The 21,425-nt window shown below is 36.7% G+C and overlaps 1 protein-coding gene and 1 pseudogene across 1 annotated transcript in view; one reads left to right on the top strand and one right to left on the bottom strand.

The window, feature by feature from the left end:
- Window positions 1-2,187: 2,187 nt before the first annotated feature.
- Window positions 2,188-2,597, bottom strand: LOC129049048 (small ribosomal subunit protein eS17-like; annotated as a pseudogene).
- Window positions 2,598-3,731: 1,134 nt separating this feature from the next.
- Window positions 3,732-21,425, top strand: part of LOC129049294 (pregnancy zone protein-like) — a 42,337-nt gene continuing 24,643 nt past the window's right edge. Inside the window, 3 exon segments of the mRNA XM_054527795.1 lie at window positions 3,732-3,809; window positions 8,723-8,950; window positions 17,065-17,128. Coding sequence (XP_054383770.1) covers window positions 3,732-3,809; window positions 8,723-8,950; window positions 17,065-17,128 — 370 coding nt within the window.

Raw genomic sequence — 21,425 nt, 5'->3', positions numbered from 1 at the left:
AAAATATTAAACTTCAGTTTGTTCTGAGAAGGAAGTCACTCCTAATTAGAAAATGATACAAAACTCTTACTAAAACTCTCCTCAATTCTAAATAACTCCAGATCTTTCAGAGACTTGTAATCTTCATTAACTTTCCTAAAGGACAAACACACAGAGAGTAAACTATAATGTAAACAGGTTTCATTAAAAAAACAAAAAACAAAAAAGACAAACAAACAAACAGTAACTGCAAACTTGGGAAGTAACCATTCTTTGTTACCAGAACAGGATTTCTTTCAGAAAATAGTTTATGAGGCCATGTGCGATGGCTCATGCCTGTAATCCCAGCACTTTGGGAGGCCGAGGTAGGTGGATCATCTGAGGTCAGGAGTTTGAGACCAGCCTGGCCAACATGGTGAAACTCCATCTTCATTAAAAATGCAAAAATCAGCCAGGTGTGGTGGCGCACGCCTGTGGTCCCAGCTACTCAGGAGGCTGAGGCAGGAGAACCCCTTGAACCCGGGAGCCGGAAGTTGCAGTGAGGCGAGATTGTGCCACTGCACTCCAGCCTGAGACTCCGTCTCAAAAAAAAAAAGAACTTATTTATTTAATCAAATCATATATTGTTATAGTATTACTGAGAGGTAAAATCGTTCTTTGCAAGAATTCCCCTACCATCCTCCCATCACTCCCGCAGTTAATCTTAGAACAGAGGAATTGTAAAGTCTTCCTTACTTTCAGCTCCCAAGCCAAGACCTGAAAAAAGCCTAGAGTAATGTTTGGCAAGGAATAAAGGCTCAACAAAAGAATTTATCAATCTCTTTTTCAATTTTTTTTCTAATATGCATATCCCAGCAGTCACTGACTCTGCTCTTTACTCCTGAAGTAACAGTTAGGTGGTTTGGGAGTGGGAGGGAGGGGCAGGCTGACACAATAAAAGTGATGCTGGCCCTGGGGCCCTGGAAGGAGATCAGAGGGGCTTAGGTTACTTCACCCAACTAAGTCCTCTTGCCTCACCAACCTAAAACATGGAGTTAATTCAATCAGCACAGGCTTAATGGTTCTGCAATCTTGAGAAAATTTTAGTGTTTCCTTTGAAATACTTCATATTTTTCTAACTCTTCAGAATAAAAAATATATATATTGATAAGATTAAAGTTACTGGTAAGAATGAGAGACCCTGTAAGAAATAGTCTCCAATGCAATTTCGTTTCAAAAAGTCTTACTTAAATTGCATTTACTTGTCTGTCTATAATAGGCTTTTATTCATGCTGAATCAAAAACAGCAATTTAAAATATGTGCTTCTTTATTTTTGGATTTCCACTGCAATATATGATTTATTTCTGTTCTGGCCCACAGCAAATTCCTGCACCTGTTTGAGGGAGACCCCACTAATTACTTTTTCCACGTATCTAACTCTTCCCAAGTCTTTTCTCTTCTACACCCAAAAGATGAACTTTCAATTTAAAAGCAAAATGTGACATTTTATCCCTAAGAATACTTTTACCATTTGGTAGGATGTTTTAACTCATTACCATTCTACATTCAGTCCATATCTATCTATGTCAGTAATTCTATTTTGAGGCAGGTTTATTTTATTTTAAACTAAAGTTTTATTATTTTAATGGTTCTGTTTCTGAATTTTTCACACCCCAAAAAGAAGTGCTTACCATAATGCACCTTGTCCCGTGCTCGGGTCTAGTTGGGAGGGGCACATACAACCATGTCTATTGCTTTTTCTCCCAACACCTATCCTTGCCTTTACCTTGGAGCTCCTATATATCATCTGGGGAACTGAAAGATCCCTTTTAGATTTTCCAAAATGGGCACCGTTCTCTCAAAATAATAACCTTATTGTTCCTCTTAGTCGTTCCTTAAAAATGTATGAATTTTCTCTTCTTGGTAAATTGCAGATTAACATCTCTCAAATTCACATTTTTTTTCTACAAAAAGGCAGGTTCCAAGGAGTGCTATAGTACTATGAATTATTGCTATTATGTGCTCTCATTTTATTGCAGAATCAATCATGAAAATGTAAATGTGTTTACCACTTTCAATGACCTTTAGTTGGCTTTTGATTCTCTGGTCATTCACTGGCTATGGTAAAAGCTACGTGGACTCAAAATAGACTTTTATGATCTTACAAAATCTTTATTTTTTGTTCTTGTCCCAGGTTTATCGAAGATATTACAGCATTGCAGAAAGAATCAAACAGCCCTCGGAGGCATTTTGAAATTCATCCCAGCTGTAGGCTGAGTGATCTGCAGGTGAGACAGACTGCCAAAGTCCAAAAGCTTCGGCATTTCCTCAGTGTCAAGATGTACTTCAACGATCTCCTGATCCAGGGCTGAGACCTTGGGAACATAATTGTCTCTCCTTTCTCTCTCCTTCTCCTGCAGCTTAATGGAAATACCTCTCACTGGGCCGCTCCGCATCCACTTCATCAGGTGCTTGACACAGCCTGCTATGTTATTGCAGAGCTTCTTGCTGGGGATAATGGCCGTCTCCTCACACACACACACTTATTTGTGTGGAAATTGTTACCCAGGCGCATGTAGTACTTTTCTGTGATGACCTGGGCCACCTTCTTCACAGTTTTGGTGTGAACGTGCCCCATGCTGGCAGGTCCTTGGTAAAAGAAAAATTCTTATTTTAATACTAACTATGGAGTCCTAACTGAGGAGAAAGGGTCAGGCTGGCAGGAGAACAGGAAAGCAAAGAGAAAAAAGCAGATAGGCTATGTGTCTGCCTTTCTTTTTGGTCCAGGACATGTAACCCTCTTGCTCAACTAATTCACAATCTTCCTGTGCTCAGCTTTCACCACAACCTCAGCTGATAGAAAAATGCAAGTTAGCTCACTGCAGCCTTGGCATCATCAGTACTGCACAAAGCCCTCTTCAGCACACAGCACAGGCACCATTTTATAATTAACCCAGCAATATTTTCTCAAGAAATAATAATAAACTAGAAGAATGTAAATGGGAACCGCATTCTTTCTTACATTAATATTTTAAATAATTATACAGAATATGTATGTGTGTGTGTATATATATATCTATATATATTCATCTATGTCACTAACAAAAGAGAAAGAAGGCCCTGTGATCTGCTGATAAAACTATATAATTGACTCTGTTATGTGATTGCTTGTACAAAGACTGACTTCACGTCATCTGAAGTTACTCTTAACTCATTCTCCTTGAAATATTATTGCTTCATTCTATATTAAATATATGCATACAATTCAATTTATCCATTGATCTTTTTTTCTCCTTTAAGAGAGAAAAAGCAAGTGTCGTTTCTCATGGGCACATAATTCTTTTCATTTATTTATTCAACAAATAATTATTGAATGCTTGTTGTTAGTGGATATACTTCTGAATAATAAGAAACAGTGAAAAACAAGACATCTCTGCCTTATATTCCAGAGAGGAGAGACAGGCAATAAACAAGAAATATAAGTAAGTTCATTATATAACATGTCATAAAATGACAAGTGTTATTTTTTAAAAGGCACAGCAAGGGAGATCAAGAGTATCATAAGATTGGGGTTAGACCTTGCAATTTTAAATGTTGTGATCAGGGTAGACCTCATTGAGAAGCTGATAGATGAGCAAAGGTTTAGGCAGTAAGGAAGTTAGCTATCAGAACATCTGCAGAAGAACAATACAACAGAAGATAATAAAAGATGTGAAGGCTTCAAGTCAAGTAGAAAGATTCTCAACTGCCAAAGAAAAGCAAGGAGTTTAGTATGGCTGAGGTGGTAAAGGTAGAAGACCCATCAGGTTGGGGTTGTGGCAACTGGGGATCCCGGGGTTTGCATGTACAGGTATGGGACATTTCATTCTCCTGAGCAAAACTTCCATTGATGATTCACTAAGAGCAAGAAAGAAGACAAGTCTGAAATGACTTAGAATGAACACACCAGTGTTTCTGTAAATAGAATTATATGATTTGTAATGTGTTTGTGTATACGTGTGTGTGTGTGTGGAATCTTTTGCTCAGTTCTATATTCGTGGGATTCATTGACACTGATGCAGTTAACATTATTCTATTTCATTGAAAAACACTATATAGTTTTAATTGTATGAATATGCCACAATTTACATATCCTGTTGTGGGACATTTGTGTTGTTTTTAATTTAGAGCTATTACAAATAATGCAACTGCAAATGTTCTTATACGTGACTTTTTGCACATTTACTGTCACTCTCCTGGGTATTTATGTAGCGGTAAAAATTGCTCGGACAGAGGCCACGTGGATGGTGAATTCTAGTAGATAATGATGACTCATTTTCACAACTGGGTGAGAGATTCGGTTGCTCCACATCCTCACTAAGTCTTGGCATTATGAATCTTAACTTTAACCATTTTGGAGGATATGTAGAGTATTTCATTGTGGTATTGGTTTGCATTTCTCTGGAGACCAAGTACCTTTTCATATATTTATTAGCTATTTGGATATTCTTTTGTGTAAGGTGCTAGGTCTTTTTCTAATTTATTTCTGGAAGTCTTCAATATATTCTGGGTATAGGCACTTGTCAATTATATATACAGAAAATATCTTTTTCTTCTCTGTGACTTTTCCTTTCACTCTCCTAATAATGTTTTTAATGAATACAAATTTTAATTCTAATATAAAAAACAAGACTGGGCTGGTAGAAGATTATTTTGCCACTAGGGCAGTTTTTAATAATGTGTATAGAAGGAAGCGCCATTGCAGTATTGACTAAAGCAGGCTGGTGGAATTACAGCTCAGTTGACAAGGCCACTGGTCTGAATCTCTGAATATTAATATAGTGTCATATTAAGTGTGAGTCTTTCTAATACGACAAAAAGCACATTCATCATATTCTTTTTATCATTTGTTCTGCTTCTCAGTATCCATGCAAGGAAATACTTGAAGGATGGAAACATGGTCTGTAATCTCCTGATTTTTCCAACCTGTTCTCTGCCAGCCCAAGTATTCACAAGGAGAGAAAACGTGCAGGATTATTCAGCATATTAACATGGTAGATACCTTTTACAACCAATAATCCTGCTTTTTTTGTTTATGAAAAGTATTGCTATTCACATCCCTTATGTGCTAATACATGCATTAATTTCATTCCACATATGCCAATGATTCCAACTCTGCCTCCCCCAGTGTATACTCAAGTGGCAAGGATGCTTTCAGTCTCAACCCACTCAAAGTTGCTCAATGCTTTGTAAACACATTTCTTTTTGAAAATAAATTTGGTTTAGAAATGTGTCCAAAGGTAAGAATGTCTTTTGTAGAGTTCCTTTGAAAAGCAGCTTTATTTTGGATCATTTGAAAAATCTGTTATACGATTAATGTAAAAACTATTTGCAATTACAAAGTCTACTTTTTTCACATATATCTCTTCTCTTCTAGTCCCTATATTTATTGCTATAATTACAGTCATAATTTAGCTTTTGTCTTGTCTTTTTCATTAAAGTTTTTGTCATTGTGATGACGTCTCCAGGTTTATCACTTTTGATAAACACATACTATTTGTTGGGGCGCTATGACATTTATCTTTGACTTTGACATTTGGCTAAAATCTTTTAGTTACAGTCAGCTTTGCCCTCAGTTTATGTCAATGTCATTTCTGGGAGCCTTGAAATTGTGCATGATCAATAATCCTACGATTGTTGTAAGTAATGATATAAAATCACTGTCATCATGCTGTAATATAATCAAGGCATAACTTATGAGTTGATTTTAATACACATTTTCCCTTTCAGTTAAAATATGTATTTTAGATGTGTCTTGGAGTGAAAAACACCTTGCTTGTATCTTACAAAAAGGTAAATCAAAATATTGATATTTGCACGAACTCTCTTAATCAAGGCATCATAAGCCCATTGTAGGTATTATATACCCATCTGTCTTAAAGCAATTTCTGGTATAAGAAAAACATGATGTTAGAAATGGATTCTTTTGGCCTGTTCTGAAATTTTCTGTACTCATACATAATGTAGAGGTGACAGAAATGATTACAATTCACATTTAAAATTCCCCTCTTCTCTTTTCCAACTCTTGTCAATGTTGTATTCCCCCTGAGAGTTCCATAAGAATGAAGCAGAAAGCATGAAAAGCAATATCAAAGTAGGATTGTCTTACTTCATCTAGGTAACAAATATTCATCAAAACTCTTCATCTTAGAATTGCAAAGTGGGAGAGTCATCCCGGGAATATATATTAGTGAGTTTATTGAAATTAAAAATAATGCAACATTTTTTCCTGTCAGAAATAAGTCCAGTTTGACAGTTATTTTGACAATAAGGACTGGCTTTGCAAATCAGGTTACTGGTGGAGACTTTCTTTACATGAAATGAGCTAAATGTGCAGGTTATGGTTCTGATCAGATAAAAGCCTTTTATGAGGCTTTATATTGACAAAGTATATTAAAATAAATGATGTTGCAAAATTTCCAAACTTTCTGAGTATATTTGGTAAAAGTTGTGTTTTTAAGTAAGAAAGATTGGTGGCCATTTATAAGTCCTTTTAAGCCTTTATTGAATACTTTCTAGGAACCGAGAATAAGAAAGATCATAATGACTGATTTCCAAATCTTGCTGCAATTGACCTGGTTTAGCACTTTGCTTTCAATAAAATTACAGAGGGTTTATCAGCTGATAGATAATTAAAAGTAATTTTTAATGGTTATAATGTGACCTTTGGCTTTTAACAAGGAAGCCTAAATAATTAGATAACATTGTTATAATAGAACGTCCCCTATTTCTATTTCTCTCTTTATGTGAACAGGTTTTCTTAGTGCTTACATCCATACAATAGAAAACAGAATAGCAAAGTTCTAGAATTGAAATAGAGCAGGGTAGAAGAAATAGAGAATAGATGAAACTTGTTTTAATCCAGCAATAAGCAATATTCATCCAAGAATACACAATCTTAGGGAGCCAGCTGGAATACACGATTTACTTCACTAAAAAATTATTTTTGAACAAAATGTTCTCATTTTTAGTATCTATTAAGATTATCATAGATATATATAATTTTATAAATAGTATATTGATAATAATTTTAATGATAATGCAACCTAGAAAACATTTATTACTAATTAGAACTTTACAGGCTCAAGAATATTTTTTATAATAATCTTTGATGATCTTTAGTTGCAGAAACATATAATAAGGCGATCAATAAAATCTACTGAAGTATGCAACCCCAGGATAAAATTACCTGAGGAAGTAGAATGAAAATATAAGACCAAAAAGAAACAAGAGTGATATGAAATTTCCTACTGGTGAAAAAAGTGTTCATGTGTGTTTTACAGGAATGGTGGTGGGCAAAAAAATCACTGCAGTGTCTACATTTCATCAGATATATTTAAAAAGTGGTATTACATTTTATTTTTTAAACTTCAGTATTATACTACACTTACCATCTTGATAATGGTGAAAAATTTTAGATGTCAAGTATATGTAAGATATTACATATTTAATAAAATTCTTTTAAGGAATACAAGGAAAATGTTTGAAAATCCCAAGAGTATAGAAGCCTTAGCTGACAGTGCTGAGAAAGTATTGTGTTTACCCTATAATGTCAAATATTTCAAATGTATCAACTAAAATTTTTAATTAACAATTAAAATGATAAAATTCTGATAATTCTTGAGATTTATTCTTCTATTCCAGAAGTTCAAACTGTGATGACAATTTTTGCTTCATACATACAAAAAAGGATTTTATGTTTAGTCATTCAACATTTGGTCAAATACAGGTTTGGTGCATATCTAAAAAGTGTAATCATGCCTGGAAAAAGTAAGTGGAAAGGGGCATCTGGGACCAAAAAGATAGAGATTACTGTGGCCAGAGATAATTTAAAGATATTTGAGAAGCATGTGAACTCTGGGAATTAAAAAAAAAGTGATAAAGAGTAAAATGTAGGCCGGGCGCGGTGGCTCACGCCTGTAACCCCAGCACTTTGGGAGGCCGAGGCAGGTGGATCACAAGGTCAGGAGATCGAGACCATCCTGGCTAACGCGGTGAAACCCCGTCTCTACTAAAAATACAAAAAAATTAGCCAGGCGTTGTGGCGGGCGCCTGTAGTCCCAGCTACTCCAGAGGCTGAGGCAGGAGAACGGCATGAACCCTGGAGGCAGAGCTTGCAGTGAGCTGAGATGGCACCGCTGCACTCCAGCCTGGGAGACAGCGCAAGTCTCCATCTCAAAAATAAAATAAAATAAAATAAAATAAAAGAGTAAAATGTAAATTAAGCAATATGGAGACCTAAATTATAAAAACAGAAAAGTCTGCCAGAAATCTTTTACTTGTAGGTAAACTCTGTTGACAATATGATTTAGGTTCAAGAGACATTGAATAGATCATCTTGATATTCCTTTGAAAAACTGAATACTTCTATGATTCTAATACAAGTAAGATCTTGTTTGGTTTCTTTGGCATGCTACTATTTTTGTTTTGTGTTGAACATTCAAATGCTCTTATGCAATTTGCAGCCATAGCGTGTTAAGAAAAAGTAATTGACCTTGTTTGTGAATGAATAACATCCACTAAATCAGTACAGCATAAGCTTAAATGATCTCGAGGGGAAGCAGTTTATAGATTATGCTATATTTAAGAAAGCAGCCTTCTTACATGGCTCTATTATATTGCTTTATGCATATATATAAATAGATATAATATGAGTATTTTTATATATTTTTGCAATCATATATATATATTATATATAAAACAGCTTATTTATTCTTCCATTAGGTCAAACACAAAGAGAGTAACAATTGTTCTGATAACTGGTGGCTTGATGAATTTCATACGCAAACATCTCATACTGCAAAGCATTTTTTTTCCCCAAGCAAGAGTTATATTCACCTCAAACCTATTATTGGTACTTTGACCTGTGGACAAAACCAGGAGATTCAAGCACACTACATCCTGAATAAACAGATTCTCAAGGATGAAAAAGAATTAACCTTCTACTATTTGGTAAGAATAAGAGCCACTGTAGCTCCTTCTGATTGTGTAGACTCCAAAATCGCTGCGTTCCTGTCTAAGTAATGCCATTTACAAGATAACAATAATATATGTTTTGTTGTTTTTATGCTCGAAGAGAAGTTACTTCCTAACAAATATCAATGCTTTAATTTCTCATTTATGCTCTAGTCACCACTGAAACTTTTAGAATTTTTCCTTGCAGAGTTCCAATGGCAACTTATTGAGCAGGAGAGGAAAGAGCCTAGGATAAAATGTTTTTAGTCAAAGAGAAAATTTTTTCTTAGAACTCAGTAGATAAACATGCAAAGGCTAAGAACCATGAACTAATTCAAAAGGAAGTAAAACTTATAAACAATCTTCTGCAAAAATATTCAATTCTAATTATTTTACAAAGCTCATGACTGGTGCGATTGCAAGGAAAAGGTACATTAACAGGCAGACTATAAATTGGAATGATACTTTTGAGGCCAATATTCCCACGAATGACCCCAAATTTAAAATGTCCAAGGCTAACAGTTACTCAAATAAGTCATTTTAAGAAGCAAAAGTTAAATATAGGGAATTCTGTATAACAGCATTCACTATAAATAACATTTTCTTAATTCCATAAAAAAATAGAAAAATTAACAATAAATTTGAATTTCCTAGATGTATTGCTTCCTAGATATATGACCTTGGATAATTTACCTAATTTCATCTGGAAAGAGAAATGTCAGTCATCTTACTTTAGTCCTGGAGATAATATTAATACCTACTTCATGGAATTATAGTGGAAATTAAACAATTAAATTAACAGTAAATTACTTAGTTCAGTTCCTGGCATATAGAGAATGCTCAATACATTTAGTTTTTAAAAATAGAGGCAATAATAGAGAATACTTATGTATAGTTTATATCTGCCTTCACTATATATTGCTTGGCATAAGGTAGATGTTTGAAATGTTTGTTGAAAAAATACGTTAATTCTGTTTACATATTTACATATATTGGAAGTGAATATTAAATAAAATAATAAAACATTATGAAATTATATATTTTTATTTAAAGTATGTAAAGACACATATATGAAGATATTGAAAAGGAAGTTTAGTGATCAAAGTAACTTCTAGGTTAGGGTAATAAGATTATGGTTCACCCAGGAGGAGCCAAGATGGCCGAATAGGAACAGCTCCGGTCTACAGCTCCCAGCGCGAGCGACGCAGAAGACGGGTGATTTCTGCATTTCCATCTGAGGTACCGGGTTCATCTCACTAGGGAGTGCCAGACAGTGGGCGCAGGTCAGTGGGTGAGTGCACCGTGCGCCAGCCTAAGCAGGGGCGAGGCATTGCCTCACTCGGGAAGCGCAAGGGGTCAGGGAGTTCCCTTTCCAGGGGTGACAGACTGCACCTGGAAAATCGGGCCACTCCCACCCGAATACTGTGCTTTTCCGACGGGCTTAGGAAATGCCCCAGGAGAGTATAGCCCGCACCTGGCTCAGAGGGTCCTACGCCCACGGAGTCTCGCTGATTGCTAGCACAGCAGTCTGAGATCAAGCAGCAAGTCGGCAGCGAGGCTGGGGGAGGGGCGCCCGCCATTGCCCAGGCTCGCTTAGGTAAACAAAGCAGCCAGGAAGCTTGAACTGGGTGGAGCCCACCACAGCTCAAGGAGGCCTGCCTGCCTCTGTAGGCTCCACCTCTGGGGGCAGGGCACAGACAAACAAAAAGACAGCAGTAACCTCTGCAGACTTAAATGTCCCTGTCTGACAGCTGTGAGGAGAGCAGTGGTTCTCCCAGCATGCAGCTGGAGATCTGAGAACGGGCAGACTGCCTCCTCAAGTGGGTCCCTGACCCCTGACCCCCGAGCAGCCTAACTGGGAGGCACCCCCCAGCAGGGGCAGACTGACACCTCACACTGCCGGCCAGGTACTCCAACAGACCTGCAGCTGAGGGTCCTGTCTGTTAGAAGGAAAACTAACAGAAAGGACATCCACACCAAAAACCCATCTGTACATCACCATCAGCAAAGACCAAAAGTAGATAAAACCACAAAGATGGGGAAAAAACAGAGCAGAAAAACTGGAAACTCTAAAAAGCAGAGCACCTCTCCTCCTCCAAAGGAACGCAGTTCCTCACCAGCAACGGAACAAAGCTGGACGGAGAATGACTTTGACGAGCTGAGAGAAGAAGGCTTCAGACGATCAAATTACTCCGAGCTACGGGAGGATATTCAAACCAAAGGCAAAGAAGTTGAAAACTTTGAAAAAAATTTAGAAGAATGTATAACTAGAATAACCAATACAGAGAAGTGCTTAAAGGAGCTGATGGAGCTGAAAACCAAGGCTCGAGAACTACGTGAAGAATGCAGAAGCCTCAGGAGCCGATGCGATCAAATGGAAGAAAGGGTATCAGCCCTGGAAGATGAAATGAATGAAATGAAGCGAGAAGGGAAGTTTAGAGAAAAAAGAATAAAAAGAAACGAGCAAAGCCTCCAAGAAATGTGGGACTATGTGAAAAGACCAAATCTACGTCTGATTGGTGTACCTGAAAGTGACGGGGAGAATGGAAACAAGTTGGAAAACACTCTGCAGGATATTATCCAGGAGAACTTCCCCAATCTAGCAAGGCAGGCCAACATTCAGATTCAGGAAATACAGAGAACACCACAAAGATACTCCTCGAGAAGAGCAACTCCAAGACACATAATTGTCAGATTCACCAAAGTTGAAATGAAGGAAAAAATGTTAAGGGCAGCCAGAGAGAAAGGTCGGGTTACCATCAAAGGGAAGCCCATCAGACTAACAGCGGATCTCTCGGCAGAAACCCTACAAGCCAGAAGAGAGTGGGGGCCAATATTCAACATTCTTAAAGAAAAGAATTTTCAACCCAGAATTTCATATCCTGCCAAACTAAGCTTCATAAGTGAAGGAGAAATAAAATACTTTACAGAAAAGCAAATGCTGAGAGATTTTGTCACCACCAGGCCTGCCCTAAAAGAGCTCCTGAAGGAAGCGCTAAACATGGAAAGGCACAACCGGTACCAGCCACTGCAAAATCATACCAAAATGTAAAGACCATCGAGACTAGGAAGAGACTGCATCAACTAATGAGCAAAATAACCAGCTAACATCATAATGACAGGATCAGATTCACACATAACAATATTAACTTTAAATGTAAATGGATTAAATGCTCCAATTAAAAGACACAGACTGGCAAATTGGATAAAGACTCAAGACCCATCAGTGTGCTGTATTCAGGAAACCCATCTCACGTGCAGAGACACACATAGGCTCAGAATAAAAGGATGGAGGAAGATCTACCAAGCAAATGGAAAACAAAAAAAGGCAGGGGTTGCAATCCTAGTCTCTGATAAAACAGGCTTTAAACCAACAAAGATCAAAAGAGACAAAGAAGGCCATTACATAATGGTAAAGGGATTAATTCAACAAGAAGAGCTAACTATCCTAAATATATATGCATCGAATACAGGAGCACCCAGATTCATAAAGCAAGTCCTCAGTGACCTACAAAGAGACTTAGACTCCCACACATTAATAATGGGAGACTTTAACACTCCACTGTCAACATTAGACAGATCAACGAGACAGAAAGTCAACAAGGATACCCAGGAATTGAACTCAGCTCTGCACCAAGCGGACCTAATAGACATCTACAGAACTCTCCACCCCAAACCAACAGAATATACATTTTTTTCAGCACCACACCACACCTATTCCAAAATTGACTGTATACTTGGAAGTAAAGCTCTCCTCAATAAATGTAAAAGAACAGAAATTATAACAAACTATCTCTCAGATCACAGTGCAATCAAGCTAGAACTCAGGATTAAGAATCTCACTCAAAACTGCTCAACTATGTGGAAACTGAACAACCTGCTCCTGAATGACTACTGGGTACATAAGGAAATGAAGGCAGAAATAAAGATGTTCTTTGAAACCAACGAGAACAAAGACACAACATACCAGAATCTCTGGGATGCATTCAAAGCAGTGTGTAGAGGGAAATTTATAGCACTAAATGCCCACAAGAGAAAGCAGGAAAGATCCAAAATTGACACCCTAACATCACAATTAAAAGAACTAGAAAAGCAAGAGCAAACACATTCAAAAGCTAGCAGAGGGCAAGAAATAACTAAAATCAGAGCAGAACTGAAGGAAATAGAGACACAAAAAACCCTTCAAAAAATCAATGAATCCAGGAGCTGGTTTTTTGAAAGGATCAACAAAATTGATAGACCGCTAGCAAGATTAATAAAGAAAAAAAGAGAGAAGAATCAAATACATGCAATAAAAAATGATAAAGGGGATATCACCACCGATCCCACAGAAATACAAACTACCATCAGAGAATATTACAAACACCTCTAAGCAAATAAACTAGAAAATCTAGAAGAAATGGATAAATTCCTCAACACATACACCCTCCCAAGACTAAACCAGGAAGAAATTGAATCTCTGAATAGCCCAATAACAGAAGCTGAAATTGTGGCAATAATCAATAGCTTACCAACCAAAAAAAGTCCAGGACCAGATGGGTTCACAGCCAAATTCTACCAGAGGTACAAGGAGGAACTGGTACCATTCCTTCTGAAATTATTCCAATCAACAGAAAAAGAGGGAATCCTCCCTAACTCATTTTATGAGGCCAACATCATCCTGATACCAAAGCCTGGCAGAGACACAACAAAAAAAGAGAATTTTAGACCAATATCCTTGATGAACATTGATGCAAAAATCCTCAATAAAATACTGGCAAACAGAATCCAGCAGCACATCAAAAAGCTTATCCACCATGATCAAGTGGGCTTCATCCCTGGGATGCAAGGCTGGTTCAATATACGCAAATCAATAAATGTAATCCAGCATATAAACAGAACCAAAGACAAAAACCACATGATTATCTCAATAGATGCAGAAAAGGCCTTTGACAAAATTCAACAACCCTTCATGCTAAAAACTCTCAATAAATTAGGTATTGATGGGACGTATCTCAAAATAATTAGAGCTATTTATGACAAACCCACAGCCAATATCATACTGAATGGGCAAAAACTGGAAGCATTCCCTTTGAAAACTGGCACAAGACAGGGATGCCCTCTCTCACCACTTCTATTCAACATAGTGTTGGAAGTTCTGGCCAGGGCAATTAGGCAAGAGAAGGAAATCAAGGGTATTCAATTAGGAAAAGAGGAAGTCAAATTGTCCCTGTTTGCAGATGACATGATAGTATATCTAGAAAACCCCATTGTCTCAGCCCAAAATCTCCTTAAGCTTATAAGCAACTTCAGCAAAGTCTCAGGATGCAAAATCAATGTACAAAAATCACAAGCATTCTTATACATCAATAACAGACAAACAGAGAGCCAAATCATGAGTGAACTCCCATTCACAATTGCTTCAAAGAGAATAAAATACCTAGGAATCCAACTTACAAGGGATGTGAAGGACCTCTTCAAGGAGAACTACAAACCACTGCTCAAGGAAATAAAAGAGGATACAAACAAATGGAAGAACATTCCATGCTCATGGGTAGGAAGAATCAATATCGTGAAAATGGCCATCCTTCCCAAGGTAATTTACAGATTCAATGCCATCCCCATCAAGCTACCAATGACTTTCTTCACAGAATTGGAAAAAACTACTTTAAAGTTCGTATGGAACCAAAAAAGAGCCCGCATCGCCAAGTCAATCCTAAGCCAAAAGAACAAAGCTGGAGGCATCACACTACCTGACTTCAAACTATACTACAAGGCTACAGTAACCAAAACAGCATGGTACTGGTACCAAAACAGAGATATAGATCAATGGAACAGAACAGAGCCCTCAGAAATAATGCCACATATCTACAACTATCTGATCTTTGACAAACCTGAGAAAAACAAGCAATGGGGAAAGGATTCCCTATTTAATAAATGGTGCTGGGAAAACTGGCTAGTCATATGGAGAAAGCTGAAACTGGATCCCTTCCTTACACCCTATACAAAAATCAATTCAAAATGGATTAAAGACTTAAATGTTAGACCTAAAACCATAAAAACCTTAGAAGAAAACCTAGGCATTCCCATTCAGGACATAGGCATGGGCAAGGACTTCATGTCTAAAACACCAAAAGCAATGGCAATAAAAGCCAAAATTGACAAATGGGATCTAATTAAACTAAAGAGCTTCTGCACAGCAAAGGAAACTACCATCAGAGTGAACAGGCAACCTACAAAATGGGAGAAAATTTTCGCAACCTACTCATCTGACAAAGGGCTAATATCCAGAATCTACAATGAACTCAAACAAATTTACAAGAAAAAAACAAACAACCCCATCAAAAAGTGGGCGAAGGACATGAACAGACACTTCTCAAACGAAGACATTTATGCAGCCACAAAACACATGAAAAAATGCTCACCATCACTGGCCATCAGAGAAATGCAAATCAAAACCACAATGAGATACCATCTCACATCAGTTAGAATGGCAATCGTTAAAAAGTCAGGAAACAACAGGTGTTGGAGAGGATGTGGAGAAATAGGAACACTTTTACACTGCTGGTGGGACTGTAAACTAGTTCAACCCTTGTGGAAGTCAGTGTGGAGATTCCTCAGGGATCTAGAACTAGAAATTCCATTTGACCCAGCCATCCCATTACTGGGTATATACCCAAAGGACTATAAATCATGCTGCTATAAAGACACATGCACACGTATGTTTATTGCAGCATTATTCACAATAGCAAAGACTTGGAACCAACCCAGATGTCCAACAATGATAGACTGGATTAAGAAAATGTGGCACATATACACCATGGAATACTATGCATCCATAAAAAATGATGAGTTCATGTCCTTTGTAGGGACATGGATGAAATTGGAAATCATCATTCTCAGTAAACTATCGCAAGAACAAAAAACCAAACACCGCATATTCTCACTCATAGGTGGGAATTGAACAATGAGAACACATGGACACAGGAAGGGGAACATCACACTACGGGGACTGTTGTGGGGTGGGGGGAGGGGGGAGGGATAGCATTGGGAGATATACCTAATGCTAGATGACGAGTTGGTGGGTGCAGCGCACCAGCACGGCACATGTATACATATGTAACTTACCTGCACATTGCGCACATGTACCATAGAGCCTAAAGTATAATAATAATAATAATAATAATAATAAAAATAAAAAAATAAATAAAAAATAAAAATAAATAAAAATGGTGTGGAGGTTAAATTTACCTTAATAGCAGAAATCTATTTGGATGCATAATCAAAACAATAACTTCAAATAAATTAGCTAGGGTGCTACTATAGACCTCCATCTTCGAATTCCACTCTTTGGCCCATGAAGAGTTACCAAACCACTTTGATTATTAAGAACACATGTTTGGTTCTGTTTCTTGACACTATTATCAGTGGATTCTGAAAGTGGCTTTACTTACTTTCTTTTTAATAGATAGTATGCACACACACACATTCACACTTGTGCACTTAGGCTTGCTTTCTAAAATGCTTAGTAGTATACAGGATAAGGCAGGTCAAATAATAAAATTATTTTCTGATTCTATTCTATTAAAAGAATCCAATAAAGTAGAAATACTACTTAGAGAAAATTTTCTGTGATAGGCAACTTACTAATTATGAAGGTGTTGCAATTTTTCAGAACTCTGACTTTCAAGAAGTCATTTTTGTAATGATTGGAAATCAATCTTCCACTAGACTGTATAGCATTAGTGCAAGTTTGGGTCTTTGGGTCCATCCAGAATGAGGTTAATATGTAAGAATGCTTCTAATGTTTAAAGGCAAGTGTTTAGTTTACCTTCCCTCTCCAATCCCGTTACCTCTTAAATATTTAGGTTGTGTCTCCATTTCTTTTACCCTCCTTGTCTTAGCTCTGAATGTGTTCCATTACTATATTAAATGGTAGTGCCTAGTGCCAGAGTTCAATGTGATTGTACTTGGAAATAATCCTTGAATTTCAAAAATAAAGATTTTAGTTAGGTAGGAATTTAAAAAAAAAAAAAAAAGATTATGGTTCACCCATATATCATGAACGTTTTAAAGTTAGGTTAAAATGTATTCTTTTAAACAATAATGAATATATTTCCCTCTGTCTTCAGATCAAAACAAGAGGAAAAATCTCCCAATCAGGAATCCACGTGTTATCCATTGAACAAGGAAACAGCAAGTATTTTCAAGATTTCCTTTTTCTTTCCTCTCTCATCTTGTCAAATTCTGAACAATTTAGCAATTTGGAGCTATTTTCACATTAGAAGAAACAGTCACCAACCTCTTCATCCAAAGATGAAGAAGCTGATGTAATAGGATGACATACTGGGTTCGCTTTAGCTCAGTTAAAATTTTTTCTTCTTTTGTAGCATTCCTACATTTTAAATTTTATTCCTAAACTAATATATATTCATTTTATGTCTTTAATGTCTTCAAAAGACAGAAAATAACTGAAAAAATATGGAAAATAACCACAGAAAAATTTTACTTTGTGTGCTTGTGTATGCATTGCCTATTACTACTGCAACAGATTATCACAAATTTATGGGCTTAAAACAACACTTCTAGTTCTTCATTTTAGTGCCTTAAAACACCACTTGTATCTTCTAGTTTTGGAGGTCGGAAGTCTCACTAGGCTAAACTCAAGGTGTCAGGATGGCATTCCTGCTGGAGCTTGAGGGGAGACTCTTTCCTTGCCTTTTCCAGCTTCTAGAGACCTCTTGCATTCTTTGGCTTGCGGTTCCTTTCTCTGTCTTCAAATTCAGCCACATACCATCTTCAAATCTCTCTCACCTTCCTGTCTTCCTCCTAGAAAGACCCTTGTGATTACATTGGGCCCACTTGGACAATCCAGAATAAACTTCACACCTCAAGATCCTTAATTTAATCATTTCTGCAACGGCCCTTTTGCCATATGAAGTAACATATGCAGAAGTTTTGGAAATTGAGTATCTTCAGGGGCCATTATTCTATTTACCACAATCTTCCCATTGGCCCCAGAGATTCACATTCATCCCTCATGCAAAGTGCATTCACTCTATCCATCACAGCATTAACACAAGATTAAAAGCTCACAGTCTCATTAGCTCAAAAGTTCCAAATCTCATCATCTCAATCATCTAAATTAGGTGTTAATGAGGTCCTGGACATAATCCATCCTAGGGCAAAAAGAGTCATTAGTCCCAAGAAGTGCTGAAATCTGGCTGGGAAAACAGCATAGTTTTAACACCTGGGAATAATCCTCTTTAATTCATTTCTCTGTTGTCTGGGCTCAAGGATCCACTCATGAAATCATTTGCCCTTTTTCATGAAGGATGTGTTTGCAGCTGAATTGTTTTATCAGATCTCGTTTCCTGCTTGCATGATTTGAGAGGTCTGACATTCTTCTTTTATTCTATACTCTCTCTGTCCCTTTTAGTTGAAGCTGACAATGTTTCTATTAGTATAAACTTTTCAAGAACCATGTAGGTCTCCTGTGTGTCACAGAGATTCATTCCATTAAACAAAAAGCCTCTTCACTGACATTTGATGGATAATTCTATCTCCAATTTTGGCTTTTTTGAGATGGGTAAGGGTATCTAAGAGTCACGCACTTAATCTTTTCGAAGAGCCCTTTTTTGTGGCTAAATTACTCTGACATTTTAATTTTTCTGCAAATCAAATCTTTAGCAAAAGGTTGTCCAGTCACATCATAGCTTTTTTTCTAGAGCACAATTTCCTAACAGTGAATGTCTTAATTTTACCGATTTTTGCAATTTAGATAAGCTGAGAAATTTCCGAATTATCAAGTCCTAGTTCATTTTTGATGACTAATTCCTCATTCAATTTATTTTTCTCCTCTCCAGTTTTGTTATAAGCAGGAAGAAGGAACCACTTTTCTGTAAAAGCTTTAACACTTTTCTGTAAAAGCTCCTCCCTAAATATCTGAACTCATTAATATTTGGTATTTCTTTTTCTTAAATATTTTGTTGAATTTACCAGTGATCTGGACATAGAATTTTCTTTGTGAGAAGATTTTAAATACAAATTTATTTTCTTCAATGAAGTGCAATGTGAGTTTGCTACTACTTTAGTTAATTTTTGGTTGTGTATGTCATTTAAAATCTTGTCTATTTTTCTAAACTGTCTAATTTATTGACATAAAATAGTCCATAATATTCTTTATAGTTTTAAAATATCTGTAATTTCTATAGTGATAGAACCTCTTTCATTCAAGATACTTATAATTTATGTCTTCTTTTGACCAGTTTGGCTAGAAGTTTCTCAATTGTACTGATCATTTCAAACAACTAGTTTTTGGTTTAATTGATTTTTTTCTCTGTTTTTTTAAAATTTTTATGTCATTGGTATCCACTGATCTTTATCAATTAAAGATTGATTTTAATTTAGTCTTCTTTTTATACTTTCTTCATGAGGATGCTGGGGTCATTGATTGAGACCTTTCTTCTTTTCTAATACAAGTGTTTATTGTTACACATTTTCCTGTTAATAATGCTTTAGTTGCATCCCTTAGTATTTACATGTGATACTTTCATTTTGAATCAGTTCAAAATATTTTCTACTTTGTTTTTTGATTTCTTCTTTGAACCATGAGTTATTCAGAAGTGTGTTATTTAGTTTCTAAATGGGAGATATTTTAGAGATCTTTCTGTTACTGATTTCTAATTTGATGACATTATGATTGTATGACTTTAATTCTTTTAAATTTATGGAGACATTTTATAGCTCAGAAAATACGGTCTATCTTGGTAAATGTTCAAATGTGTATTCTGCTGCTGTTAGGTAGAGTGTTCTCTGAATGTCACTGAGGTCAACTGGGTTAATAGAATTTCTCTATCTTCGATCACACTTTTCTTCTTTATTTCCTTGAATCATAAATATCTTTATTTATTTATTTTGAGACGGAGTCTTGCTCTGTCTCCCAAGCTGGAGTGCAGTGGCGTGATCTCGGCTCACTGCAAGCTCCGCTTCCCAGGTCCATGCCATTCTCCTCCCTCTGCCTCCCAAGTCCCTGGGACCACAGGCGCCCGCCACCACGCCCAGCTAATTTTTTGTGTTGTTAGTAGAGATGGGGTTTCACCGTGTTAGCCAGGATGGTCTCCATCTCCTGACCTCGTGATCCACCCGCCTCGGCCTCCCAAAGTGCTGGGATTACAGGCATGAGCCACCGTGCCCGGCCCATAAATATCTATTAATTTCTGTTATCCTAGGAAGAATGCTTAACACTTCATAAAAAGATAAGTAAAAATATATTTTTTTTACAAAAGATAAGTACAGCTGGCCTATTTACTTGTTACCTGTTGTCCCCAAGTTGAATCCCATAAGGAAAAAATAGACTTCTTTTTGTTTGTTTCAAATTTTGAAACAAAATTGAATATTTGTGAGCTATCATTGACTGAAGCAACTTTTATTAACAGAGCTCAGATAAATTTTCAAATAAAATTTGAAAATTTCATCTAACTCAACTATTTACAACTTTTCCTTTAAATAGTCATGTAAAGTTTGATTAAAATACTTTTTTTTTTTTTTCGAGATGGAGTCTCACTCTGTCACCCAGGCTGGAGTGCAGTGGTGCGATGTCGGCTCACTGCAAGCTCCGCCTCCCAGGTTCACGCCATTCTCCTGTCTCAGCCTGCTGAGTAAATGGGACTACAGGCACCTGTCAACACGCCGGATTAATTTTTTTGTATTTTTAGTAGAGACAGGGTTTCACCATGTTAGCCAGGATGGTCTCAATCTCCTGACCTCGTGATCCACCACCTCGGCCTCCCAAAGTGCTGGGATTACAGGCGTGAGCCACTGCGCCCGGCCTAAGATACCTTTTTAATTAATCATGAATTTGTTTGATTTCAAAATATTAATGTTTGTTTGTAATTTTTTGAGCTCCAGATTAGCCTCTTAATAAATTTCCTTTAACTCTACTTCTAGATGAAAACCTTTTTCTCATAGACTTTCTCCCAGTCTTTTTGAGCCAGAAAGAGGCTTCTAAGGTCATGATAAGGATGCAGTACCCACACTCTAAAACCTCGCTCACCATAGGTTCTTCTTCGGTCTGTAACATCTCTTAGGTCTATATAATCTCTTACTGATTGTTTTCTTTCTGCTTGAAATAAAGCACAAAATTTGAATACGTTCATTCAAATATGAAACATTGACTCTAAATTTCCATTTAATCCTTGATTTTATGTTATTGGACATCGTATTGATTTTTTAGAGCAGGTAAGGTTGTCTCTAATAACATATGAAAAAGTTACTGCCTCACAAAGCAATATCTTCAAAGTTTGTTTCTGCAGTAGAGTTTAAATCCTGTATGGATTGGGTCCTAAGGTGGTGGGGTGGGAAGAAGAAGTGTCTCTCTCTTTAAGAAAAAATATACTTCATTTTATTTAATGACAGCTATGTAAATGATTGTTTCGACTTTGTCTTTGACATTTCAGAAACTCAATGGAAAACTTAAGTACTCTAGTATAAT

This window comes from Pongo abelii, chromosome 10 (assembly GCF_028885655.2).
Source record: "Pongo abelii isolate AG06213 chromosome 10, NHGRI_mPonAbe1-v2.0_pri, whole genome shotgun sequence".
Lineage (NCBI taxonomy): Eukaryota > Metazoa > Chordata > Mammalia > Primates > Hominidae > Pongo > Pongo abelii.
Note: the sequence above shows the minus strand (reverse complement) of the source record. Positions and strands in the feature narration are given on the sequence as shown.